We start from the raw sequence: 22,490 nt of genomic DNA, 5'->3' as shown, positions 1-22,490 counted from the left end.
TTTCAGCATATTGGTTATTCAGTAATGGGTCGCATCTTTGTTTATAATAATATAATAATAACACCGTTCCATTGATAATTGTATTTTTCTTTAAAGAACATCAAAAAACACAACAAACTATTTATGTGTATTTTATTAGAACTGGAAGAGTATACATTAAAAAATATATTATTTCATTTAAATATAAATATTACAAAAATTTGTTTTGTTGACCTTTTTACTTTCATATAACACTGCAACAATAAAAAAATAATTTGTACATTTTCTTATTAATGTGACAAACATTTTTCAGCAAATGGGTTGCATCTTTCAAATACAGATTTGCAAAAGTCTTGTGTGAATGTAACCTAAAACAAATGCTTGATTAGATCAAATATATAACAACTAGTAAATAATAACAACATTGGTAATTTTATTTTTCATGAAAGAATATCAAAAACACAACAAACTAATTACATATGTGTATTTTATTAACACTGGAACAGTATGCATCCAAAAATGTGTTTATTTAATTCAAATATAAATATTACAAAAAGCTGTCTTTTGCTGGAATCGAACCCCGGTCTTGGTGAGCACCTGCAATAGAAAACAGTGTAATGTAAATGCGTGATTTTCCCACACGAAGTAACCGGAAAAGGCATCACAAGACATATGCTTAGGAAGAAAAATCTCTGAACGTCACATTTCACCCTTTCTTTTCTTCATTTTTTCCCTCTCTTCTTCCCCTTCTCCCTTTCTTCCTTCCCCCTTTTCTTCCCTTCTTCCCCGCCTTTGTTGGACTATTGTTCCCCAGCTTGCAAATTTCTAAAGGCCTGTTAGTCCACTGACAGCAAGTTTGCTGAACCCAAGTTCAGTTTAATCAAAATATCCAAAACATTAAAAAAAACTTGGCAATACAAGAAACTGACGTTGACTTGACGTTGGCTAAACAAAACTCTCCAACAGCACGGCAGTTCAAAACGTTACATTCAATGCTAGACAAAGACTGAGGGCTAGAGATAAGGGCTAGACATAAGGGCTAGACACAAGGGCTAGACACAAGGGCTAGACACAAGGGCTAGACACAAGGGCTAGAGAAGGGCTAGACACAAGGGCTAGAGAAGGGCTAGACACAAGGGCTAGAGATAAGGGCTAGACATAAGGGCTAGACACAAGGGCTAGACATAAGGGCTAGACACAAGGGCTAGACACAAGGGCTAGACACAAGGGCTAGAGAAGGGCTAGACACAAGGGCTAGAGAAGGGCTAGACACAAGGGCTAGAGATAAGGGCTAGACATAAGGGCTAGACACAAGGGCTAGACACAAGGGCTAGACACAAGGGCTAGAGAAGGGCTAGACACAAGGGCTAGAGATAAGGGCTAGACATAAGGGCTAGAGAAGGGCTAGACACAAGGGCTAGACACAAGGGCTAGACACAAGGGCTAGAGAAGGGCTAGACATAAGGGCTAGAGAAGGGCTAGACACAAGGGCTAGACACAAGGGCTAGAGAAGGGCTAGACACAAGGGCTAGAGAAGGGCTAGACACAAGGGCTAGAGATAAGGGCTAGACATAAGGGCTAGACACAAGGGCTAGACACAAGGGCTAGAGAAGGGCTAGACACAAGGGCTAGACACAAGGGCTAGAGAAGGGCTAGACACAAGGGCTAGAGAAGGGCTAGACACAAGGGCTAGACACAAGGGCTAGACACAAGGGCTAGACACAAGGGCTAACCCTAACCCATTCTAGACAAAGACTAATGGCAAACATGAGGGCTTAAGTGCAGAGTAAAAATCATGTTACATGTAAATATCAAATATGATCAGGCTTTTGAGGAAAATGTATTTGTACGTCTCTCAATCATCACTGTATTGCATTATGTTTTGCCATCCACAATTAAAGGTTTTGCGCCTCTGAATAAAAAAATGTTATCAGCTCTATTCTTACAATATCACACTATATGAGCTACTACAAAAGCCTAATTTATCAAATATCATACACAACATTTAATTTCTGCTTGTTTATTGTGTTTGTTTCAGGTGAGCTCATTGGAGTGCAGTACCTGTTCCAGCAGACTGGCCAGTCACTGCAGGACATGAATCCAGACTCTGAGCAGACCGCAGAGCTCATTGAGGACCTCAGTGTGGAGGAGCGAGATGAAGATGAGGGCTTCTGTGACATCAGCGAGGATCACACCATTACTGATCCGGAAGCTGTTCTGTCACCATCCTCCACACTCACACTGGGTTCTCCCACCCTGGTCACCAGCAGTGACATATCTGCACTGGGCTCCACATCCCCTTCACTGCTCCCTGACCCCACACATGGCCTCACACAGTCTCATTCATCAGCTGGACCTTCAGGGACTGCTGTCTCTCCTTTCCCCTCAGAGCCAGAGGATGCTGGTCAGGATGATGACGACGACGACGATGATGATGATGATGATGATGGAGAGATGGTAAATACCACTCCTTTGTATTTCTTTCAAATCAAGTATAATATTTCAAACAGTGATGAATTAACATCCATTGCTTTAAATCCAGACTTTCTACATATTCTAAATGTAAACGTAAAGCCTAAAGTCATAAGTAAGCAGGAAATATGCATCAAGTCAGATTTATTTCTATAGTGCTTTGATCTATACATATTGGGTCAAAAGAGCTTTTTTGTGATAAACAGGAAAATAACAGAATTTTGCATCAAATAGATGTCATGTAGTAATTTCTTTGTTTGTGTGTTTGTATTTTTAATAGGCTGTTGACTACCAAAATGTCCCGGGTTATCAGCATGTGGACAGGCTGGCAGAATATCTGGTGGAACTCCGGGGTCACACAACCCTCAGCCTGACCAACCAGGAAGCCAACACAATAATTGCTCTTTGGCAGAACCTGGATGACCAGGACAAGAAAGGGGTGGTGAAAGCAGCTCGTTACCAAAAGAGACTGCTGAGTGGACGCTTCAGAGTCCCAAAGAGGCCCACTCAGAACCCAGGGGTAGAGAGCACCATCAGATGTGTGCTGGGTGCAAGTGGCATAGCTGCTCAGTGGCCTGACTGTTGCCGTCTGGTGGAGACCATCTTCATCAGACTTTGCAATGCTCACCCAAGCCCCAAAAGAAAAGGCAAAGGAGCCCTGTCGAGATGGTCTCTGATCCTGCAAGACTATCGCAGGATAAGGCAGCTTGTACTGGGCAACGGCTTGGTGATGGGAGGGACGTCAATCCAGCTGGTGGAGGTTAACCAGAACACCCTGATTCAGTGGTACAACAACAGACAGAAAAAGCAGGAACTGTCTGTGCTGCTTCAGGGTATTCAGTTGCCTCAGCCCCTCCATGTTGCTCAGGAGCCTCTCCAGGTTGCTAAACGCTTACGGACTGAGCCAGAACAACCAGGGGAACAGCACCAGTTTAAGCTGCCAGAGAGCACAGCAGGTCAGGCAAAGCAGAGGCAGACTTCTGTTGGGCGACCCCCTCTCAGACCCAAGGCACCAGCGCAGAGCCAGATGTTGGTGACACCATCAGCCCCTGGATCATCACTGCAGATGGTACCAAATATTATGATACCAGCAGCACCAGGGTTCCACGGTGTGCCAGTGTTTCAGGTGCCAATGTACCAGGGAGTCCAAATGGTCCAGGGAATCCCAATGGTCCAAGGTGTTCAAATGGTACAAGGAATGCCAATGATCCAGCCACTGTTACAGCCTACAGTGGTGCGGGGAACCAGCTCACAGCCTGCTACACCAGAAACCATGCCTAAGAGACCCTACAGGAGAACTGTAGAGGCAAACACGTGCAAAAAATGTGGGCAATACAAAACCAGTGCAACGGGACATAGCCAGTACAGGGGCAGGGTGTATTGCCCACAGACTGAGACAGTTTGCAAGGAGGTGTGGTTAGAGGAAATGCGGCGAACCATTTCTAAATAATTTATCTTTTTTTTAATATGTATATATATATATATATATATTATTGTATATAGCGTGAAATATTTTTAAACTTTATTTAACATTTTCTTTCTTGTTTTTGAAAACCTATTTATTGATTTTTACAATTGTACAATTAATATTTTAAAGTTGTTATTTAACATTTTATTGACCTTTTATGTTTGAAAATTTGTTTAACATTTTATTTTATTTAACATTCATTACTGTTCTGTTTGCATAATTGCAAAATAAAAACAAATTGGCAAAGTGATTGCATTTTGACTTTTTTACTTTCATATAACACTGCAGCAATAAAACATTTGTATATTAAAAGATCATTTGTACATTTCTTGATCTTGTGATAGACCTTTTTCAGCATATTGGTTATTCAGTAATGGGTCGCATCTTTGTTTATAATAATATAATAATAACACCGTTCCATTGATAATTGTATTTTTCTTTAAAGAACATCAAAAAACACAACAAACTATTTATGTGTATTTTATTAGAACTGGAAGAGTATACATTAAAAAATATATTATTTCATTTAAATATAAATATTACAAAAATTTGTTTTGTTGACCTTTTTACTTTCATATAACACTGCAACAATAAAAAAATAATTTGTACATTTTCTTATTAATGTGACAAACATTTTTCAGCAAATGGGTTGCATCTTTCAAATACAGATTTGCAAAAGTCTTGTGTGAATGTAACCTAAAACAAATGCTTGATTAGATCAAATATATAACAACTAGTAAATAATAACAACATTGGTAATTTTATTTTTCATGAAAGAATATCAAAAACACAACAAACTAATTACATATGTGTATTTTATTAACACTGGAACAGTATGCATCCAAAAATGTGTTTATTTAATTCAAATATAAATATTACAAAAAGCTGTCTTTTGCTGGAATCGAACCCCGGTCTTGGTGAGCACCTGCAATAGAAAACAGTGTAATGTAAATGCGTGATTTTCCCACACGAAGTAACCGGAAAAGGCATCACAAGACATATGCTTAGGAAGAAAAATCTCTGAACGTCACATTTCACCCTTTCTTTTCTTCATTTTTTCCCTCTCTTCTTCCCCTTCTCCCTTTCTTCCTTCCCCCTTTTCTTCCCTTCTTCCCCGCCTTTGTTGGACTATTGTTCCCCAGCTTGAGCGCAGCGCCTTAGACCGCTCGGCCACGCTACCATGCGAGAGTGCATTCCTTGGGCCATTTTCGCCTTCTTATTTTAATTTAATGTCGCACTTGTCCACACGTCAGTCAGTTGACATTCCATGTGCCTTGGAGGAGCTCCTCCACAAATTAAAAGACCTCATAAATGCAGGGGTACGCAGTTACACTCCTGGAGGCCTCCCTATCTGCAGATTGCAATTCCATCTCTAATCAAACACACCTGAATCATCTAATCAAAGCCATTGGGCCTTACTCCAAAATGGCAGCTAGCTGTGCTGAAGTTAAACTCAAAATCGTGAGGTAGTTGTCATTTTTCCAAAAAATCTTGAGTCAAATCGGCTGCTTCTATGATTAAAGACTATGTTATTATTAGATTCCAACTCATTTTTAAACTGAAATTACTACAATTGTAATTTTTGGTTGTCCCTGATTCAACAGGGTGCAGATTTCCTGCTACACAGTTTTGCAGCACACTTAAGGTGTATTGCCCTCTTTAAAATCAATGCTGGCAGTGGTGGGATTCAAACCCACGCCCCCGAAGAGACTGAAGCCTAAATCCAGCGCCTGAGACCCCTCGGCCACACTACCCCACTGCTGTTTCTTTCGGGGGCCTTTTTCTGCCCATTTTTCTAGAATAGGAGAAAATGTTAGGTGCGGACCTTCATTGTGAGGCCCTGAAGCCTGTCAAGTAAGGCTCAGGAAAGCAAAAGTGGCTGGTTTTGGAAGAGACTGGGAGCATGCAGTGTCACTTCTCCAGTCGTCATGCTCAGGCATAGCAGCCACAAGAGCCTTCCAAAAGTGTTCCTTGGCAGCGGTGGGATTCGAACCCACGCCCCCGAAGAGACTGGAGCCTTAATCCAGCGCCTTAGACCGCTCTGCCACGCTACCATGCGAGAGTGCCTTCCCTGCCTTTTTCTACCCATTTTTCTAGAATAGGAGAAAATGTTGGGTGCGGACCTTCATTGTGAGGCCCTGAAGCCTGTCGAGTAAGGCTCAGGAAAGCAAAAGTGGCTGGTTTTGGAAGAGACTGGGAGCATGCAGTGTCACTTCTCCAGTCGTCATACTCAGGCATAGCAGCCACAAGAGCCTTCCAAAAGTGTTCCTTGGCAGCGGTGGGATTCGAACCCACGCCCCTGAAGAGACTGGAGCCTTAATCCAGCGCCTTAGACCGCTCGGCCACGCTACCATGCGAGAGTGCCTTCCCTGGGCCATATTCGCCTTCTTATTTTAATTTAATGTCGCACTTGGCCACAAGTCAGTCAGTTGACATTCCATGTGCCTTGGAGGAGCTCCTCCACAGATTAAAAGACCTCATAAATGCAGGGGTACACAGTTACACTCCTGGAGGCCTCCAAATCTGCAGATTGCAATTCCATCGCTAATCAAACACACCTGAATCATCTAATCAAAGCCATTGGGCCTTACTCCAAAATGGCAGCTAGCTATGCTGAAGTTAAACTCAAAATCGTGAGGTAGTTGTCAATTTTCCAAAAAATCTTGAGTCAAATCGGCTGCTTCTATGATTAAAGACTATGTTATTATTAGATTCCAACTCATTTTTAAATTGAAATTACTACAATTGTAATTTTTGGTTGTCCCTGATTCAACAGGGTGCAGATTTCCTGCTACACAGTTTTGCAGCACACTTAAGGTGTATTGCCCTCTTTAAAATCAATGCTGGCAGTGGTGGGATTCGAACCCACGCCCCCGAAGAGACTGGAGCCTAAATCCAGCGCCTTAGACCCCTCGGCCACACTACCCCACTGCTGTTTCTTTCGGGGGCCTTTTTCTGCCCATTTTTCTAGAATAGGAGAAAATGTTGGGTGCGGACCTTCATTGTGAGGCCCTGAAGCCTGTCGAGTAAGGCTCAGGAAAGCAAAAGTGGCTGGTTTTGGAAGAGACTGGGAGCATGCAGTGTCACTTCTCCAGTCGTCATGCTCAGGCATAGCAGCCACAAGAGCCTTCCAAAAGTGTTGCTTGGCAGCGGTGGGATTCGAACCCACGCCCCCGAAGAGCTTGGAGCCTAAATCCAGCGCCTTAGACCCCTCGGCCACACTACCCCACTGCTGTTTCTTTCGGGGGCCTTTTTCTGCCCATTTTTCTAGAATAGGAGAAAATGTTGGGTGCTGACCTTCATTGTGAGGCCCTGAAGCCTGTCGAGTAAGGCTCAGAAAAGCAAAAGTGGCTGGTTTTGGAAGAGACTGGGAGCATGCAGTGTCACTTCTCCAGTCGTCATGCTCAGGCATAGCAGCCACAAGAGCCTTCCAAAAGTGTTCCTTGGCAGCGGTGGGATTCGAACCCACGCCCCCGAAGAGACTGGAGCCTTAATCCAGCGCCTTAGACCGCTCGGCCACGCTACCATGCGAGAGTACCTTCCCTGGGCCATTTTCGCCTTCTTATTTTAATTTAATGTCGCACTTGGCCACAAGTCAGTCAGTTGACATTCCATGTGCCTTGGAGGAGCTCCTCCACAGATTAAAAGACCTCATAAATGCAGGGGTACGCAGTTACACTCCTGGAGGCCTCCCTATCTGCAGATTGCAATTCCATCTCTAATCAAACACACCTGAATCATCTAATCAAAGCCATTGGGCCTTACTCCAAAATGGCAGCTAGCTGTGCTGAAGTTAAACTCAAAATCGTGAGGTAGTTGTCAATTTTCCAAAAAATCTTGAGTCAAATCGGCAGCTTCTATGATTAAAGACCATGTTATTATTAGATTCCAACTCATTTTTAAACTGAAATTACTACAATTGTAATTTTTGGTTGTCCCTGATTCAACAGGGTGCAGATTTCCTGCTACACAGTTTTGCAGCACACTTAAGGTGTATTGCCCTCTTTAAAATCAATGCTGGCAGTGGTGGGATTCGAACCCACGCCCCCGAAGAGACTGGAGCCTAAATCCAGCGCCTTAGACCCCTCGGCCACGCTACCATGCGAGAGTGCCTTCCCTGGGCCATTTTCACCTTCTTATTTTAATTTAATGTCGCACTTGGCCACAAGTCAGTCAGTTGACATTCCATGTGCCTTGGATGAGCTCCTCCACAGATTAAAAGACCTCATAAATGCAGGGGTACGCAGTTACACTCCTGGAGGCCTCCCTATCTGCAGATTGCAATTCCATCTCTAATCAAACACACCTGAATCATCTAATCAAAGCCATTGGGCCTTACTCCAAAATGGGAGCTAGCTGTGCTGAAGTTAAACTCAAAATCGTCAGGTAGTTGTCAATTTTCCAAAAAATCTTGAGTCAAATCGGCTGCTTCTATGATTAAAGACTATGTTATTATTAGATTCCAACTCATTTTTAAACTGAAATTACTACAATTGTAATTTTTGGTTGTCCCTGATTAAACAGGGTGCAGATTTCCTGCTACACAGTTTTGCAGCACACTTAAGGTGTATTGTTCTCTTTAAAACCAATGCTGGCAGTGGTGGGATTCGAACCCACGCCCCCGAAGAGACTGGAGCCTAAATCCAGCGCCTTAGACCCCTCGGCCACACTACCCCACTGCTGTTTCTTTCGGGGGCCTTTTTCTGCCCATTTTTCTAGAATAGGAGAAAATGTTGGTTGCGGACCTTCATTGTGAGGCCCTGAAGCCTGTCGAGTAAGGCTCAGGAAAGCAAAAGTGGCTGGTTTTGGAAGAGACTGGGAGCATGCAGTGTCACTTCTCCAGTCGTCATGCTCAGGCATAGCAGCCACAAGAGCCTTCCAAAAGTGTTCCTTGGCAGCGGTGGGATTCGAACCCACGCCCCCGAAGAGACTGGAGCCTAAATCCAGCGCCTTAGACCCCTCGGCCACACTACCCCACTGCTGTTTCTTTCGGGGGCCTTTTTCTGCCCATTTTTCTAGAATAGGAGAAAATGTTGGGTGCTGACCTTCATTGTGAGGCCCTGAAGCCTGTCGAGTAAGGCTCAGGAAAGCAAAAGTGGCTGGTTTTGGAAGAGACTGGGAGCATGCAGTGTCACTTCTCCAGTCGTCATGCTCAGGCATAGCAGCCACAAGAGCCTTCCTAAAGTGTTCCTTGGCAGCGGTGGGATTCGAACCCACGCCCCCGAAGAGACTGGAGCCTTAATCCAGCGCCTTAGACCGCTCGGCCACGCTACCATGCGAGAGTGCATTCCTTGGGCCATTTTCGCCTTCTTATTTTAATTTAATGTCGCACTTGGCCACACGTCAGTCAGTTGACATTCCATGTGCCTTGGAGGAGCTCCTCCACAAATTAAAAGACCTCATAAATGCAGGGGTACGCAGTTACACTCCTGGAGGCCTCCCTATCTGCAGATTGCAATTCCATCTCTAATCAAACACACCTGAATCATCTAATCAAAGCCATTGGGCCTTACTCCAAAATGGCAGCTAGCTGTGCTGAAGTTAAACTCAAAATCGTGAGGTAGTTGTCAATTTTCCAAAAAATCTTGAGTCAAATCGGAAGCTTCTATGATTAAAGACTATGTTATTATTAGATTCCAACTCATTTTTAAACTGAAATTACTACAATTGTAATTTTTGGTTGTCCCTGATTCAACAGGGTGCAGATTTCCTGCTACACAGTTTTGCAGCACACTTAAGGTGTATTGCCCTCTTTAAAATCAATGCTGGCAGTGGTGGGATTCAAACCCACGCCCCCGAAGAGACTGAAGCCTAAATCCAGCGCCTTAGACCCCTCGGCCACACTACCCCATTGCTGTTTCTTTCGGGGGCCTTTTTCTGCCCATTTTTCTAGAATAGGAGAAAATGTTAGGTGCGGACCTTCATTGTGAGGCCCTGAAGCCTGTCAAGTAAGGCTCAGGAAAGCAAAAGTGGCTGGTTCTGGAAGAGACTGGGAGCATGCAGTGTCACTTCTCCAGTCGTCATGCTCAGGCATAGCAGCCACAAGAGCCTTCCAAAAGTGTTCCTTGGCAGCGGTGGGATTCGAACCCACGCCCCCGAAGAGACTGGAGCCTTAATCCAGCGCCTTAGACCGCTCTGCCACGCTACCATGCGAGAGTGCCTTCCCTGCCTTTTTCTACCCATTTTTCTAGAATAGGAGAAAATGTTGGGTGCGGACCTTCATTGTGAGGCCCTGAAGCCTGTCGAGTAAGGCTCAGGAAAGCAAAAGTGGCTGGTTTTGGAAGAGACTGGGAGCATGCAGTGTCACTTCTCCAGTCGTCATGCTCAGGCATAGCAGCCACAAGAGCCTTCCAAAAGTGTTCCTTGGCAGCGGTGGGATTCGAACCCACGCCCCCGAAGAGACTGGAGCCTTAATCCAGCGCCTTAGACCGCTCGGCCACGCTACCATGCGAGAGTGCCTTCCCTGGGCCATATTCGCCTTCTTATTTTAATTTAATGTCGCACTTGGCCACAAGTCAGTCAGTTGACATTCCATGTGCCTTGGAGGAGCTCCTCCACAGATTAAAAGACCTCATAAATGCAGGGGTACGCAGTTACACTCCTGGAGGCCTCCCTATCTGCAGATTGCAATTCCATCTCTAATCAAACACACCTGAATCATCTAATCAAAGCCATTGGGCCTTACTCCAAAATGGCAGCTAGCTGTGCTGAAGTTAAACTCAAAATCGTCAGGTAGTTGTCAATTTTCCAAAAAATCTTGAGTCAAATCGGCTGCTTCTATGATTAAAGACTATGTTATTATTAGATTCCAAATCATTTTTAAACTAAAATTACTACAATTGTAATTTTTGGTTGTCCCTGATTCAACAGGGTGCAGATTTCCTGCTACACAGTTTTGCAGCACACTTAAGGTGTATTGCCCTCTTTAAAATCAATGCTGGCAGTGGTGGGATTCGAACCCACGCCCCCGAAGAGACTGGAGCCTAAATCCAGCGCCTTAGACCCCTCGGCCACACTACCCCACTGCTGTTTCTTTCGGGGGCCTTTTTCTGCCCATTTTTCTAGAAAAGGAGAAAATGTTGGGTGCGGACCTTCATTGTGATGCCCTGAAGCCTGTCGAGTAAGGCTCAGGAAAGCAAAAGTGGCTGGTTTTGGAAGAGACTGGGAGCATGCAGTGTCACTTCTCCAGTCGTCTTGCTCAGGCATAGCAGCCACAAGAGCCTTCCAAAAGTGTTCCTTGGCAGCGGTGGGATTCGAACCCACGCCCCCGAAGAAACTGGAGCCTTAATCCAGCGCCTTAGACCGCTCGGCCACGCTACCATGCAGAGTGCCTTCCCTGGGCCATTTTCACCTTCTTATTTTAATTTAATGTCGCACTTGGCCACAAGTCAGTCAGTTGACATTCCATGAGCCTTGGAGGAGCTCCTCCACAGATTAAAAGACCTCATAAATGCAGGGGTACGCAGTTACACTCCTGGAGGCCTCCCTATCTGCAGATTGCAATTCCATCTCTAATCAAACACACCTGAATCATCTAATCAAAGCCATTGGGCCTTACTCCAAAATGGCAGCTAGCTGTGCTGAAGTTAAACTCAAAATCGTCAGGTAGTTGTCAATTTTCCAAAAAATCTTGAGTCAAATCGGCTGCTTCTATGATTAAAGACTATGTTATTATTAGATTCCAACTCATTTTTAAACTGAAATTACTACAATTGTAATTTTTGGTTGTCCCTGATTCAACAGGGTGCAGATTTCCTGCTACACAGTTTTGCAGCACACTTAAGGTGTATTGCCCTCTTTAAAATCAATGCTGGCAGTGGTGGGATTCAAACCCACGCCCCCGAAGAGACTGAAGCCTAAATCCAGCGCCTTAGACCCCTCGGCCACACTACCCCACTGCTGTTTCTTTCGGGGGCCTTTGTCTGCCCATTTTTCTAGAATAGGAGAAAATGTTAGGTGCGGACCTTCATTGTGAGGCCCTGAAGCCTGTCAAGTAAGGCTCAGGAAAGCAAAAGTGGCTGGTTTTGGAAGAGACTGGGAGCATGCAGTGTCACTTCTCCAGTCGTCATGCTCAGGCATAGCAGCCACAAGAGCCTTCCAAAAGTGTTCCTTGGCAGCGGTGGGATTCGAACCCACGCCCCCGAAGAGACTGGAGCCTTAATCCAGCGCCTTAGACCGCTCGGCCACGCTACCATGCGAGAGTGCCTTCCCTGCCTTTTTCTACCCATTTTTCTAGAATAGGAGAAAATGTTGGGTGCGGACCTTCATTGTGAGGCCCTGAAGCCTGTCGAGTAAGGCTCAGGAAAGCAAAAGTGGCTGGTTTTGGAAGAGACTGGGAGCATGCAGTGTCACTTCTCCAGTCGTCTTGCTCAGGCATAGCAGCCACAAGAGCCTTCCAAAAGTGTTCCTTGGCAGCGGTGGGATTCGAACCCACGCCCCTGAAGAGACTGGAGCCTTAATCCAGCGCCTTAGACCGCTCAGCCACGCTACCATGCAAGAGTGCCTTCCCTGGGCCATTTTCGCCTTCTTATTTTAATTTAATGTCGCACTTGGCCACAAGTCAGTCAGTTGACATTCCATGTGCCTTGGAGGAGCTCCTCCACAAATTAAAAGACCTCATAAATGCAGGGGTACGCAGTTACACTCCTGGAGGCCTCCCTATCTGCAGATTGCAATTCCATCTCTAATCAAACACACCTGAATTATCTAATCAAAGCCATTGGGCCTTACTCCAAAATGGCAGCTAGCTGTGCTGAAGTTAAACTCAAAATCGTGAGGTAGTTGTCAATTTTCCAAAAAATCTTGAGTCAAATCGGCTGCTTCTATGATTAAAGACTATGTTATTATTAGATTCCAACTCATTTTTAAACTGAAATTACTACAATTGTAATTTTTGGTTGTCCCTGATTCAACAGGGTGCAGATTTCCTGCTACACAGTTTTGCAGCACACTTAAGGTGTATTGCCCTCTTTAAAATCAATGCTGGCAGTGGCGGGATTCGAACCCACGCCCCCGAAGAGACTGGAGCCTAAATCCAGCGCCTTAGACCCCTCGGCCACACTACCCCACTGCTGTTTCTTTCGGGGGCCTTTTTCTGCCCATTTTTCTAGAAAAGGAGAAAATGTTGGGTGCGGACCTTCATTGTGATGCCCTGAAGCCTGTCGAGTAAGGTTCAGGAAAGCAAAAGTGGCTGGTTTTGGAAGAGACTGGGAGCATGCAGTGTCACTTCTCCAGTCGTCTTGCTCAGGCATAGCAGCCACAAGAGCCTTCCAAAAGTGTTCCTTGGCAGCGGTGGGATTCGAACCGACGCCCCCAAAGAGACTGGAGCCTTAATCCAGCGCCTTAGACCGCTCGGCCACGCTACCATGCGAGAGTGCCTTCCCTGGGCCATTTTCGCCTTCTTATTTTAATTTAATGTCGCACTTGGCCACAAGTCAGTCAGTTGACATTCCATGTGCCTTGGAGGAGCTCCTCCACAGATTAAAAGACCTCATAAATGCAGGGGTACGCAGTTACACTCCTGGAGGCCTCCCTATCTGCAGATTGCAATTCCATCTCTAATCAAACACACCTGAATCATCTAATCAAAGCCATTGGGCCTTACTCCAAAATGGGAGCTAGCTGTGCTGAAGTTAAACTCAAAATCGTCAGGTAGTTGTCAATTTTCCAAAAAATCTTGAGTCAAATCGGCTGCTTCTATGATTAAAGACTATGTTATTATTAGATTCCAACTTATTTTTAAACTGAAATTACTACAATTGTAATTTTTGGTTGTCCCTGATTCAACAGGGTGCAGATTTCCTGCTACACAGTTTTGCAGCACACTTAAGGTGTATTGCCCTCTTTAAAATAAAGGCTGGCAGTGGTGGGTTTCGAACCCACGCCCCCGAAGAGACTGGAGCCTAAATCCAGCGACTTAGACCCCTCGGCCAAACTACCCCACTGCTGTTTCTTTTGGGGGCCTTTTTCTGCCCATTTTTCTAGAATAGGAGAAAATGTTGGGTGCGGACCTTCATTGTGAGGCCCTGAAGCCTGTCGAGTAAGGCTCAGGAAAGCAATTGTGGCTGGTTTTGGAAGAGACTGGGAGCATGCAGTGTCACTTCTCCAGTCGTCTTGCTCAGGCATAGCAGCCACAAGAGCCTTCCAAAAGTGTTCCTTGGCAGCGGTGGGATTCGAACCCACGCCCCCGAAGAGACTGGAGCCTTAATCCAGCGCCTTAGACCGCTCGGCCACGCTACCATGCGAGAGTTCCTTCCCTGGGCCATTTTCGCCTTCTTATTTTAATTTAATGTCGCACTTGGCCACAAGTCAGTCAGTTGACATTCCACGTGCCTTGGAGGAGCTCCTCCACAGATTAAAAGACCTCATAAATGCAGGGGTACACAGTTACACTCCTGGAGGCCTCCATATCTGCAGATTGCAATTCCATCGCTAATCAAACACACCTGAATCATCTAATCAAAGCCATTGGGCCTTACTCCAAAATGGCAGCTAGCTATGCTAAAGTTAAACTCAAAATCGTGAGGTAGTTGTCAATTTTCCAAAAAATCTTGAGTCAAATCGGCTGCTTCTATGATTAAAGACTATGTTATTATTAGATTCCAACTCATTTTTAAATTGAAATTACTACAATTGTAATTTTTGGTTGTCCCTGATTCAACAGGGTGAAGATTTCCTGCTACAAAGTTTTGCAGCACACTTAAGGTGTATTGCCCTCTTTAAAATCAATGCTGGCAGTGGTGGGATTCGAACCCACGCCCCCGAAGAGACTGGAGCCTAAATCCAGCGCCTTAGACCCCTCGGCCACACTACCCCACTGCTGTTTCTTTCGGGGGCCTTTTTCTGCCCATTTTTCTAGAATAGGAGAAAATGTTGGGTGCTGACCTTCATTGTGAGGCCCTGAAGCCTGTCGAGTAAGGCTCAGGAAAGCAAAAGTGGCTGGTTTTGGAAGAGACTGGGAGCATGCAGTGTCACTTCTCCAGTCGTCATGCTCAGGCATAGCAGCCACAAGAGCCTTCCAAAAGTGTTCCTTGGCAGCAGTGGGATTCGAACCCACGCCCCCGAAGAGACTGGAGCCTAAATCCAGCGCCTTAGACCCCTCGGCCACACTACCCCACTGCTGTTTCTTTCGGGGGCCTTTTTCTGCCCATTTTTCTAGAATAGGAGAAAATGTTGGGTGCTGACCTTCATTGTGAGGCCCTGAAGCCTGTCGAGTAAGGCTCAGGAAAGCAAAAGTGGCTGGTTTTGGAAGAGACTGGGAGCATGCAGTGCCACTTCTCCAGTCGTCATACTCAGGCATAGCAGCCACAAGAGCCTTCCAAAAGTGTTCCTTGGCAGCGGTGGGATTCGAACCCACGCCCCCGAAGAGACTGGAGCCTTAATCCAGCGCCTTAGACCGCTCGGCCACGCTACCATGCGAGAGTGCATTCCTTGGGCCATTTTCGCCTTCTTATTTTAATTTAATGTCGCACTTGGCCACACGTCAGTCAGTTGACATTCCATGTGCCTTGGAGGAGCTCCTCCACAAATTAAAAGACCTCATAAATGCAGGGGTACGCAGTTACACTCCTGGAGGCCTCCCTATCTGCAGATTGCAATTCCATCTCTAATCAAACACACCTGAATCATCTAATCAAAGCCATTGGGCCTTACTCCAAAATGGCAGCTAGCTGTGCTGAAGTTAAACTCAAAATCGTGAGGTAGTTGTCAATTTTCCAAAAAATCTTGAGTCAAATCGGCTGCTTCTATGATTAAAGACTATGTTATTATTAGATTCCAACTCATTTTTAAACTGAAATTACAACAATTGTAATTTTTGGTTGTCCCTGATTCAACAGGGTGCAGATTTCCTGCTACACAGTTTTGCAGCACACTTAAGGTGTATTGCCCTCTTTAAAATCAATGCTGGCAGTGGTGGGATTCAAACCCACGCCCCCGAAGAGACTGAAGCCTAAATCCAGCGCCTTAGACCCCTCGGCCACACTACCCCACTGCTGTTTCTTTCGGGGGACTTTTTCTGCCCATTTTTCTAGAATAGGAGAAAATGTTAGGTGCGGACCTTCATTGTGAGGCCCTGATGCCTGGCAAGTAAGGCTCAGGAAAGCAAAAGTGGCTGGTTTTGGAAGAGACTGGGAGCATGCAGTGTCACTTCTCCAGTCGTCATGCTCAGGCATAGCAGCCACAAGAGCCTTCCAAAAGTGTTCCTTGGCAGCGGTGGGATTCGAACCCACGCCCCCGAAGAGACTGGAGCCTTAATCCAGCGCCTTAGACCGCTCGGCCACGCTACCATGCGAGAGTGCCTTCCCTGCCTTTTTCTACCCATTTTTCTAGAATAGGAGAAAATGTTGGGTGCGGACCTTCATTGTGAGGCCCTGAAGCCTGTCGAGTAAGGCTCAGGAAAGCAAAAGTGGCTGGTTTTGGAAGAGACTGGGAGCATGCAGTGTCACTTCTCCAGGCGTCATGCTCAGGCATAGCAGCCACAAGAGCCTTCCAAAAGTGTTCCTTGGCAGCGGTGGGATTCGAACCCACGCCCCCGAAGAGACTGGAGCCTTAATCCAGCGCCTTAGACCGCTCGGCCACGCTACCATGTGAGAGTGCCTTCCCTGGGCCATTTTCGCCTTCTTATTTTAATTTAATGTCGCACTTGGCCACAAGTCAGTCAGTTGACATTCCATGTGCCTTGGAGGAGCTCCTCCACAGATTAAAAGACCTCATAAATGCAGGGGTACGCAGTTACACTCCTGGAGGCCTCCCTATCTGCAGATTGCAATTCCATCGCTAATCAAACACACCTGAATCATCTAATCAAAGCCATTGGGCCTTACTCCAAAATGGCAGCTAGCTGTGCTGAAGTTAAACTCAAAATCGTCAGGTAGTTGTCAATTTTCCAAAAAATCTTGAGTCAAATCGCCTGCTTCTATGATTAAAGACTATGTTATTATTAGATTCCAACTTATTTTTAAACTGAAATTACTACAATTGTAATTTTTGGTTGTCCCTGATTCAACAGGGTGCAGATTTCCTGCTACACAGTTTTGCAGCACACTTAAGGTGTATTGCCCTCTTTAAAATCAATGCTGGCAGTGGTGGGATTCAAACCCACGCCCCCGAAGAGACTGAAGCCTAAATCCAGCGCCTTAGACCCCTCGGCCACACTACCCCACTGCTGTTTCTTTCGGGGGACTTTTTCTGCCCATTTTTCTAGAATAGGAGAAAATGTTAGGTGCGGACCTTCATTGTGAGGCCCTGATGCCTGGCAAGTAAGGCTCAGGAAAGCAAAAGTGGCTGGTTTTGGAAGAGACTGGGAGCATGCAGTGTCACTTCTCCAGTCGTCATGCTCAGGCATAGCAGCCACAAGAGCCTTCCAAAAGTGTTCCTTGGCAGCGGTGGGATTCGAACCCACGCCCCCGAAGAGACTGGAGCCTTAATCCAGCGCCTTAGACCGCTCGGCCACGCTACCATGCGAGAGTGCCTTCCCTGCCTTTTTCTACCCATTTTTCTAGAATAGGAGAAAATGTTGGGTGCGGACCTTCATTGTGAGGCCCTGAAGCCTGTCGAGTAAGGCTCAGGAAAGCAAAAGTGGCTGGTTTTGGAAGAGACTGGGAGCATGCAGTGTCACTTCTCCAGGCGTCATGCTCAGGCATAGCAGCCACAAGAGCCTTCCAAAAGTGTTCCTTGGCAGCGGTGGGATTCGAACCCACGCCCCCGAAGAGACTGGAGCCTTAATCCAGCGCCTTAGACCGCTCGGCCACGCTACCATGTGAGAGTGCCTTCCCTGGGCCATTTTCGCCTTCTTATTTTAATTTAATGTCGCACTTGGCCACAAGTCAGTCAGTTGACATTCCATGTGCCTTGGAGGAGCTCCTCCACAGATTAAAAGACCTCATAAATGCAGGGGTACGCAGTTACACTCCTGGAGGCCTCCCTATCTGCAGATTGCAATTCCATCGCTAATCAAACACACCTGAATCATCTAATCAAAGCCATTGGGCCTTACTCCAAAATGGCAGCTAGCTGTGCTGAAGTTAAACTCAAAATCGTCAGGTAGTTGTCAATTTTCCAAAAAATCTTGAGTCAAATCGCCTGCTTCTATGATTAAAGACTATGTTATTATTAGATTCCAACTTATTTTTAAACTGAAATTACTACAATTGTAATTTTTGGTTGTCCCTGATTCAACAGGGTGCAGATTTCCTGCTACACAGTTTTGCAGCACACTTAAGGTGTATTGCCCTCTTTAAAATCAATGCTGGCAGTGGTGGGTTTCGAACCCACGCCCCCGAAGAGACTGGAGCCTAAATCCAGCGCCTTAGACCCCTCGGCCACACTACCCCACTGCTGTTTCTTTTGGGGGCCTTTTTCTGCCCATTTTTCTAGAATAGGAGAAAATGTTGGGTGCGGACCTTCATTGTGAGGCCCTGAAGCCTGTCGAGTAAGGCTCAGGAAAGCAATAGTGGCTGGTTTTGGAAGAGACTGGGAGCATGCAGTGTCACTTCTCCAGTCGTCTTGCTCAGGCATAGCAGCCACAAGAGCCTTCCAAAAGTGTTCCTTGGCAGCGGTGGGATTCGAACCCACGCCCCCGAAGAGACTGGAGCCTTAATCCAGCGCCTTAGACCGCTCGGCCACGCTACCATGCGAGAGTTCCTTCCCTGGGCCATTTTCGCCTTCTTATTTTAATTTAATGTCGCACTTGGCCACAAGTCAGTCAGTTGACATTCCACGTGCCTTGGAGGAGCTCCTCCACAGATTAAAAGACCTCATAAATGCAGGGGTACACAGTTACACTCCTGGAGGCCTCCATATCTGCAGATTGCAATTCCATCGCTAATCAAACACACCTGAATCATCTAATCAAAGCCATTGGGCCTTACTCCAAAATGGCAGCTAGCTATGCTAAAGTTAAACTCAAAATCGTGAGGTAGTTGTCAATTTTCCAAAAAATCTTGAGTCAAATCGGCTGCTTCTATGATTAAAGACTATGTTATTATTAGATTCCAACTCATTTTTAAATTGAAATTACTACAATTGTAATTTTTGGTTGTCCCTGATTCAACAGGGTGCAGATTTCCTGCTACACAGTTTTGCAGCACACTTAAGGTGTATTGCCCTCTTTAAAATCAATGCTGGCAGTGGTGGGATTCGAACCCACGCCCCCGAAGAGACTGGAGCCTAAATCCAGCGCCTTAGACCCCTCGGCCACACTACCCCACTGCTGTTTCTTTCGGGGGCCTTTTTCTGCCCATTTTTCTAGAATAGGAGAAAATGTTGGGTGCGGACCTTCATTGTGAGGCCCTGAAGCCTGTCGAGTAAGGCTCAGGAAAGCAAAAGTGGCTGGTTTTGGAAGAGACTGGGAGCATGCAGTGTCACTTCTCCAGTCGTCATGCTCAGGCATAGCAGCCACAAGAGCCTTCCAAAAGTGTTCCTTGGCAGCAGTGGGATTCAAACCCACGCCCCCGAAGAGACTGGAGCCTAAATCCAGCGCCTTAGACCCCTCGGCCACACTACCCCACTGCTGTTTCTTTCGGGGGCCTTTTTCTGCCCATTTTTCTAGAATAGGAGAAAATGTTGGGTGCTGACCTTCATTGTGAGGCCCTGAAGCCTGTCGAGTAAGGCTCAGGAAAGCAAAAGTGGCTGGTTTTGGAAGAGACTGGGAGCATGCAGTGCCACTTCTCCAGTCGTCATGCTCAGGCATAGCAGCCACAAGAGCCTTCCAAAAGTGTTCCTTGGCAGCGGTGGGATTCGAACCCAAGCCCCCAAAGAGACTGGAGCCTTAATCCAGCGCCTTAGACCGCTCGGCCACGCTACCATGCGAGAGTGCATTCCTTGGGCCATTTTCGCCTTCTTATTTTAATTTAATGTCGCACTTGGCCACACGTCAGTCAGTTGACATTCCATGTGCCTTGGAGGAGCTCCTCCACAAATTAAAAGACCTCATAAATGCAGGGGTACGCAGTTACACTCCTGGAGGCCTCCCTATCTGCAGATTGCAATTCCATCTCTAATCAAACACACCTGAATCATCTAATCAAAGCCATTGGGCCTTACTCCAAAATGGCAGCTAGCTGTGCTGAAGTTAAACTCAAAATCGTGAGGTAGTTGTCAATTTTCCAAAAAATCTTGAGTCAAATCGGCTGCTTCTATGATTAAAGACTATGTTATTATTAGATTCCAACTCATTTTTAAACTGAAATTACAACAATTGTAATTTTTGGTTGTCCCTGATTCAACAGGGTGCAGATTTCCTGCTACACAGTTTTGCAGCACACTTAAGGTGTATTGCCCTCTTTAAAATTAATGCTGGCAGTGGTGGGATTCAAACCCACGCCCCCGAAGAGACTGAAGCCTAAATCCAGCGCCTTAGACCCCTCGGCCACACTACCCCACTGCTGTTTCTTTCGGGGGCCTTTTTCTGCCCATTTTTCTAGAATAGGAGAAAATGTTAGGTGCGGACCTTCATTGTGAGGCCCTGAAGCATGTCAAGTAAGGCTCAGGAAAGCAAAAGTGGCTGGTTTTGGAAGAGACTGGGAGCATGCAGTGTCACTTCTCCAGTCGTCATGCTCAGGCATAGCAGCCACAAGAGCCTTCCAAAAGTGTTCCTTGGCAGCAGTGGGATTCGAACCCACGCCCCCGAAGAGACTGGAGCCTTAATCCAGCGCCTTAGACCGCTCGGCCACGCTACCATGCGAGAGTGCCTTCCCTGCCTTTTTCTACCCATTTTTCTAGAATAGGAGAAAATGTTGGGTGCGGACCTTCATTGTGAGGCCCTGAAGCCTGTCGAGTAAGGCTCAGGAAAGCAAAAGTGGCTGGTTTTGGAAGAGACTGGGAGCATGCAGTGTCACTTCTCCAGTCGTCATGCTCAGGCATAGCAGCCACAAGAGCCTTCCAAAAGTGTTCCTTGGCAGCGGTGGGATTCGAACCCACGCCCCCGAAGAGACTGGAGCCTTAATCCAGCGCCTTAGACCGCTCGGCCACGCTACCATGCGAGAGTGCCCTCCCTGGGCCATTTTCGCCTTCTTATTTTAATTTAATGTCGCACTTGGCCACAAGTCAGTCAGTTGACATTCCATGTGCCTTGGAGGAGCTCCTCCACAGATTAAAAGACCTCATAAATGCAGGGGTACGCAGTTACACTCCTGGAGGCCTCCCTATCTGCAGATTGCAATTCCATCTCTAATCAAACACACCTGAATCATCTAATCAAAGCCATTGGGCCTTACTCCAAAATGGCAGCTAGCTGTGCTGAAGTTAAACTCAAAATCGTGAGGTAGTTGTCAATTTTCCAAAAAATTTTGAGTCAAATCGGCTGCTTCTATGATTAAAGACTATGTTATTATTAGATTCCAAATCATTTTTAAACTGAAATTACTACAATTGTAATTTTTGGTTGTCCCTGATTCAACAGGGTGCAGATTTCCTGCTACACAGTTTTGCAGCACACTTAAGGTGTATTGCCCTCTTTAAAATCAATGCTGGCAGTGGTGGGATTCGAACCCACGCCCCCGAAGAGACTGGAGCCTAAATCCAGCGCCTTAGACCCCTCGGCCACACTACCCCACTGCTGTTTCTTTCGGGGGCCTTTTTCTGCCCATTTTTCTAGAAAAGGAGAAAATGTTGGGTGCGGACCTTCATTGTGATGCCCTGAAGCCTGTCGAGTAAGGCTCAGGAAAGCAAAAGTGGCTGGTTTTGGAAGAGACTGGGAGCATGCAGTGTCACTTCTCCAGTCGTCTTGCTCAAGCATAGCAGCCACAAGAGCCTTCCAAAAGTGTTCCTTGGCAGCGGTGGGATTCGAACCCACGCCCCCGAAGAGACTGGAGCCTTAATCCAGCGCCTTAGACCGCTCGGCCACGCTACCATGCAGAGTGCCTTCCCTGGGCCATTTTCACCTTCTTATTTTAATTTAATGTCGCACTTGGCCACAAGTCAGTCAGTTGACATTCCATGTGCCTTGGAGGAGCTCCTCCACAGATTAAAAGACCTCATAAATGCAGGGGTACGCAGTTACACTCCTGGAGGCCTCCCTATCTGCAGATTGCAATTCCATCTCTAATCAAACACACCTGAATCATCTAATCAAAGCCATTGGGCCTTACTCCAAAATGGGAGCTAGCTGTGCTGAAGTTAAACTCAAAATCGTGAGGTAGTTGTCAATTTTCCAAAAAATCTTGAGTCAAATCGGCTGCTTCTATGATTAAAGACTATGTTATTATTAGATTCCAACTCATTTTTAAACTGAAATTACTACAATTGTAATTTTTGGTTGTCCCTGATTCAACAGGGTGCAGATTTCCTGCTACACAGTTTTGCAGCACACTTAAGGTGTATTGCCCTCTTTAAAATCAATGCTGGCAGTGGTGGGATTCAAACCCACGCCCCCGAAGAGACTGAAGCCTAAATCCAGCGCCTTAGACCCCTCGGCCACACTACCCCACTGCTGTTTCTTTCGGGGGCCTTTTTCTGCCCATTTTTCTAGAATAGGAGAAAATGTTAGGTGCGGACCTTCATTGTGAGGCCCTGAAGCCTGTCAAGTAAGGCTCAGGAAAGCAAAAGTGGCTGGTTTTGGAAGAGACTGGGA

The 22,490-nt window shown here is 46.1% G+C and overlaps 1 protein-coding gene and 41 non-coding genes across 42 annotated transcripts; 1 reads left to right on the top strand and 41 right to left on the bottom strand.

Moving 5' to 3' along the window:
- The first annotated feature begins 602 nt into the window (after positions 1 to 602).
- LOC137056533 (uncharacterized) lies at positions 603 to 3,901 on the top strand. The gene is made up of 3 exons (XM_067430659.1): positions 603 to 624; positions 2,018 to 2,436; positions 2,732 to 3,901. The coding sequence occupies exons 1-3, from the start codon at positions 603 to 605 to the stop codon at positions 3,899 to 3,901; spliced, it is 1,611 nt and encodes a 536-aa protein (XP_067286760.1).
- Positions 3,902 to 5,591: 1,690 nt separating this feature from the next.
- trnal-uag (transfer RNA leucine (anticodon UAG)) lies at positions 5,592 to 5,673 on the bottom strand. The gene has a single exon. It is a non-coding gene; the product is annotated as a tRNA-Leu (tRNA).
- Positions 5,674 to 5,891: 218 nt separating this feature from the next.
- trnal-aag (transfer RNA leucine (anticodon AAG)) lies at positions 5,892 to 5,973 on the bottom strand. The gene has a single exon. It is a non-coding gene; the product is annotated as a tRNA-Leu (tRNA).
- A 216-nt stretch (positions 5,974 to 6,189) lies between these two features.
- On the bottom strand, positions 6,190 to 6,271 carry trnal-aag (transfer RNA leucine (anticodon AAG)). The gene has a single exon. It is a non-coding gene; the product is annotated as a tRNA-Leu (tRNA).
- Positions 6,272 to 6,763: 492 nt separating this feature from the next.
- trnal-uag (transfer RNA leucine (anticodon UAG)) lies at positions 6,764 to 6,845 on the bottom strand. The gene has a single exon. It is a non-coding gene; the product is annotated as a tRNA-Leu (tRNA).
- A 218-nt stretch (positions 6,846 to 7,063) lies between these two features.
- Positions 7,064 to 7,145, bottom strand: trnal-uag (transfer RNA leucine (anticodon UAG)). The gene has a single exon. It is a non-coding gene; the product is annotated as a tRNA-Leu (tRNA).
- A 218-nt stretch (positions 7,146 to 7,363) lies between these two features.
- Positions 7,364 to 7,445, bottom strand: trnal-aag (transfer RNA leucine (anticodon AAG)). Its single transcript has one exon. It is a non-coding gene; the product is annotated as a tRNA-Leu (tRNA).
- Positions 7,446 to 7,937: 492 nt separating this feature from the next.
- On the bottom strand, positions 7,938 to 8,019 carry trnal-uag (transfer RNA leucine (anticodon UAG)). The gene has a single exon. It is a non-coding gene; the product is annotated as a tRNA-Leu (tRNA).
- Positions 8,020 to 8,511: 492 nt separating this feature from the next.
- Positions 8,512 to 8,593, bottom strand: trnal-uag (transfer RNA leucine (anticodon UAG)). The gene has a single exon. It is a non-coding gene; the product is annotated as a tRNA-Leu (tRNA).
- A 218-nt stretch (positions 8,594 to 8,811) lies between these two features.
- trnal-uag (transfer RNA leucine (anticodon UAG)) lies at positions 8,812 to 8,893 on the bottom strand. Its single transcript has one exon. It is a non-coding gene; the product is annotated as a tRNA-Leu (tRNA).
- A 218-nt stretch (positions 8,894 to 9,111) lies between these two features.
- trnal-aag (transfer RNA leucine (anticodon AAG)) lies at positions 9,112 to 9,193 on the bottom strand. Its single transcript has one exon. It is a non-coding gene; the product is annotated as a tRNA-Leu (tRNA).
- A 492-nt stretch (positions 9,194 to 9,685) lies between these two features.
- Positions 9,686 to 9,767, bottom strand: trnal-uag (transfer RNA leucine (anticodon UAG)). The gene has a single exon. It is a non-coding gene; the product is annotated as a tRNA-Leu (tRNA).
- A 218-nt stretch (positions 9,768 to 9,985) lies between these two features.
- On the bottom strand, positions 9,986 to 10,067 carry trnal-aag (transfer RNA leucine (anticodon AAG)). The gene has a single exon. It is a non-coding gene; the product is annotated as a tRNA-Leu (tRNA).
- Positions 10,068 to 10,283: 216 nt separating this feature from the next.
- Positions 10,284 to 10,365, bottom strand: trnal-aag (transfer RNA leucine (anticodon AAG)). Its single transcript has one exon. It is a non-coding gene; the product is annotated as a tRNA-Leu (tRNA).
- Positions 10,366 to 10,857: 492 nt separating this feature from the next.
- Positions 10,858 to 10,939, bottom strand: trnal-uag (transfer RNA leucine (anticodon UAG)). Its single transcript has one exon. It is a non-coding gene; the product is annotated as a tRNA-Leu (tRNA).
- A 218-nt stretch (positions 10,940 to 11,157) lies between these two features.
- Positions 11,158 to 11,239, bottom strand: trnal-aag (transfer RNA leucine (anticodon AAG)). Its single transcript has one exon. It is a non-coding gene; the product is annotated as a tRNA-Leu (tRNA).
- Positions 11,240 to 11,730: 491 nt separating this feature from the next.
- On the bottom strand, positions 11,731 to 11,812 carry trnal-uag (transfer RNA leucine (anticodon UAG)). Its single transcript has one exon. It is a non-coding gene; the product is annotated as a tRNA-Leu (tRNA).
- Positions 11,813 to 12,030: 218 nt separating this feature from the next.
- Positions 12,031 to 12,112, bottom strand: trnal-aag (transfer RNA leucine (anticodon AAG)). Its single transcript has one exon. It is a non-coding gene; the product is annotated as a tRNA-Leu (tRNA).
- Positions 12,113 to 12,328: 216 nt separating this feature from the next.
- trnal-aag (transfer RNA leucine (anticodon AAG)) lies at positions 12,329 to 12,410 on the bottom strand. The gene has a single exon. It is a non-coding gene; the product is annotated as a tRNA-Leu (tRNA).
- Positions 12,411 to 12,902: 492 nt separating this feature from the next.
- On the bottom strand, positions 12,903 to 12,984 carry trnal-uag (transfer RNA leucine (anticodon UAG)). Its single transcript has one exon. It is a non-coding gene; the product is annotated as a tRNA-Leu (tRNA).
- A 218-nt stretch (positions 12,985 to 13,202) lies between these two features.
- Positions 13,203 to 13,284, bottom strand: trnal-aag (transfer RNA leucine (anticodon AAG)). The gene has a single exon. It is a non-coding gene; the product is annotated as a tRNA-Leu (tRNA).
- A 792-nt stretch (positions 13,285 to 14,076) lies between these two features.
- trnal-aag (transfer RNA leucine (anticodon AAG)) lies at positions 14,077 to 14,158 on the bottom strand. The gene has a single exon. It is a non-coding gene; the product is annotated as a tRNA-Leu (tRNA).
- Positions 14,159 to 14,650: 492 nt separating this feature from the next.
- On the bottom strand, positions 14,651 to 14,732 carry trnal-uag (transfer RNA leucine (anticodon UAG)). The gene has a single exon. It is a non-coding gene; the product is annotated as a tRNA-Leu (tRNA).
- A 218-nt stretch (positions 14,733 to 14,950) lies between these two features.
- On the bottom strand, positions 14,951 to 15,032 carry trnal-uag (transfer RNA leucine (anticodon UAG)). Its single transcript has one exon. It is a non-coding gene; the product is annotated as a tRNA-Leu (tRNA).
- Positions 15,033 to 15,250: 218 nt separating this feature from the next.
- On the bottom strand, positions 15,251 to 15,332 carry trnal-aag (transfer RNA leucine (anticodon AAG)). The gene has a single exon. It is a non-coding gene; the product is annotated as a tRNA-Leu (tRNA).
- A 492-nt stretch (positions 15,333 to 15,824) lies between these two features.
- Positions 15,825 to 15,906, bottom strand: trnal-uag (transfer RNA leucine (anticodon UAG)). The gene has a single exon. It is a non-coding gene; the product is annotated as a tRNA-Leu (tRNA).
- Positions 15,907 to 16,124: 218 nt separating this feature from the next.
- trnal-aag (transfer RNA leucine (anticodon AAG)) lies at positions 16,125 to 16,206 on the bottom strand. The gene has a single exon. It is a non-coding gene; the product is annotated as a tRNA-Leu (tRNA).
- Positions 16,207 to 16,422: 216 nt separating this feature from the next.
- trnal-aag (transfer RNA leucine (anticodon AAG)) lies at positions 16,423 to 16,504 on the bottom strand. Its single transcript has one exon. It is a non-coding gene; the product is annotated as a tRNA-Leu (tRNA).
- Positions 16,505 to 16,996: 492 nt separating this feature from the next.
- On the bottom strand, positions 16,997 to 17,078 carry trnal-uag (transfer RNA leucine (anticodon UAG)). The gene has a single exon. It is a non-coding gene; the product is annotated as a tRNA-Leu (tRNA).
- Positions 17,079 to 17,296: 218 nt separating this feature from the next.
- Positions 17,297 to 17,378, bottom strand: trnal-aag (transfer RNA leucine (anticodon AAG)). The gene has a single exon. It is a non-coding gene; the product is annotated as a tRNA-Leu (tRNA).
- A 216-nt stretch (positions 17,379 to 17,594) lies between these two features.
- trnal-aag (transfer RNA leucine (anticodon AAG)) lies at positions 17,595 to 17,676 on the bottom strand. The gene has a single exon. It is a non-coding gene; the product is annotated as a tRNA-Leu (tRNA).
- A 492-nt stretch (positions 17,677 to 18,168) lies between these two features.
- On the bottom strand, positions 18,169 to 18,250 carry trnal-uag (transfer RNA leucine (anticodon UAG)). The gene has a single exon. It is a non-coding gene; the product is annotated as a tRNA-Leu (tRNA).
- A 218-nt stretch (positions 18,251 to 18,468) lies between these two features.
- trnal-aag (transfer RNA leucine (anticodon AAG)) lies at positions 18,469 to 18,550 on the bottom strand. Its single transcript has one exon. It is a non-coding gene; the product is annotated as a tRNA-Leu (tRNA).
- Positions 18,551 to 19,042: 492 nt separating this feature from the next.
- trnal-uag (transfer RNA leucine (anticodon UAG)) lies at positions 19,043 to 19,124 on the bottom strand. The gene has a single exon. It is a non-coding gene; the product is annotated as a tRNA-Leu (tRNA).
- Positions 19,125 to 19,342: 218 nt separating this feature from the next.
- trnal-uag (transfer RNA leucine (anticodon UAG)) lies at positions 19,343 to 19,424 on the bottom strand. Its single transcript has one exon. It is a non-coding gene; the product is annotated as a tRNA-Leu (tRNA).
- A 218-nt stretch (positions 19,425 to 19,642) lies between these two features.
- Positions 19,643 to 19,724, bottom strand: trnal-aag (transfer RNA leucine (anticodon AAG)). Its single transcript has one exon. It is a non-coding gene; the product is annotated as a tRNA-Leu (tRNA).
- A 492-nt stretch (positions 19,725 to 20,216) lies between these two features.
- On the bottom strand, positions 20,217 to 20,298 carry trnal-uag (transfer RNA leucine (anticodon UAG)). Its single transcript has one exon. It is a non-coding gene; the product is annotated as a tRNA-Leu (tRNA).
- Positions 20,299 to 20,516: 218 nt separating this feature from the next.
- trnal-aag (transfer RNA leucine (anticodon AAG)) lies at positions 20,517 to 20,598 on the bottom strand. Its single transcript has one exon. It is a non-coding gene; the product is annotated as a tRNA-Leu (tRNA).
- A 216-nt stretch (positions 20,599 to 20,814) lies between these two features.
- trnal-aag (transfer RNA leucine (anticodon AAG)) lies at positions 20,815 to 20,896 on the bottom strand. Its single transcript has one exon. It is a non-coding gene; the product is annotated as a tRNA-Leu (tRNA).
- A 492-nt stretch (positions 20,897 to 21,388) lies between these two features.
- trnal-uag (transfer RNA leucine (anticodon UAG)) lies at positions 21,389 to 21,470 on the bottom strand. The gene has a single exon. It is a non-coding gene; the product is annotated as a tRNA-Leu (tRNA).
- A 218-nt stretch (positions 21,471 to 21,688) lies between these two features.
- trnal-aag (transfer RNA leucine (anticodon AAG)) lies at positions 21,689 to 21,770 on the bottom strand. Its single transcript has one exon. It is a non-coding gene; the product is annotated as a tRNA-Leu (tRNA).
- Positions 21,771 to 22,261: 491 nt separating this feature from the next.
- On the bottom strand, positions 22,262 to 22,343 carry trnal-uag (transfer RNA leucine (anticodon UAG)). Its single transcript has one exon. It is a non-coding gene; the product is annotated as a tRNA-Leu (tRNA).
- Positions 22,344 to 22,490: the final 147 nt, after the last annotated feature.

This window comes from Pseudorasbora parva, chromosome 21 (assembly GCF_024679245.1).
Source record: "Pseudorasbora parva isolate DD20220531a chromosome 21, ASM2467924v1, whole genome shotgun sequence".
Classification (NCBI taxonomy): Eukaryota; Metazoa; Chordata; class Actinopteri; order Cypriniformes; family Gobionidae; genus Pseudorasbora; species Pseudorasbora parva.
Note: the sequence above shows the minus strand (reverse complement) of the source record. Positions and strands in the feature narration are given on the sequence as shown.

Bases quoted from the DNA above. Each gene is read 5' to 3' on its own strand.
- LOC137056533 (XM_067430659.1), top strand. From the start codon at position 603: ATGCGTGATTTTCCCACACGAA. The intron at 625-2,017 runs GTAACCGGAAAA...TGTTTGTTTCAG, and splicing joins GCGTGATTTTCCCACACGAA to GTGAGCTCATTGGAGTGCAG. The intron at 2,437-2,731 runs GTAAATACCACT...TATTTTTAATAG, and splicing joins ATGATGATGATGGAGAGATG to GCTGTTGACTACCAAAATGT.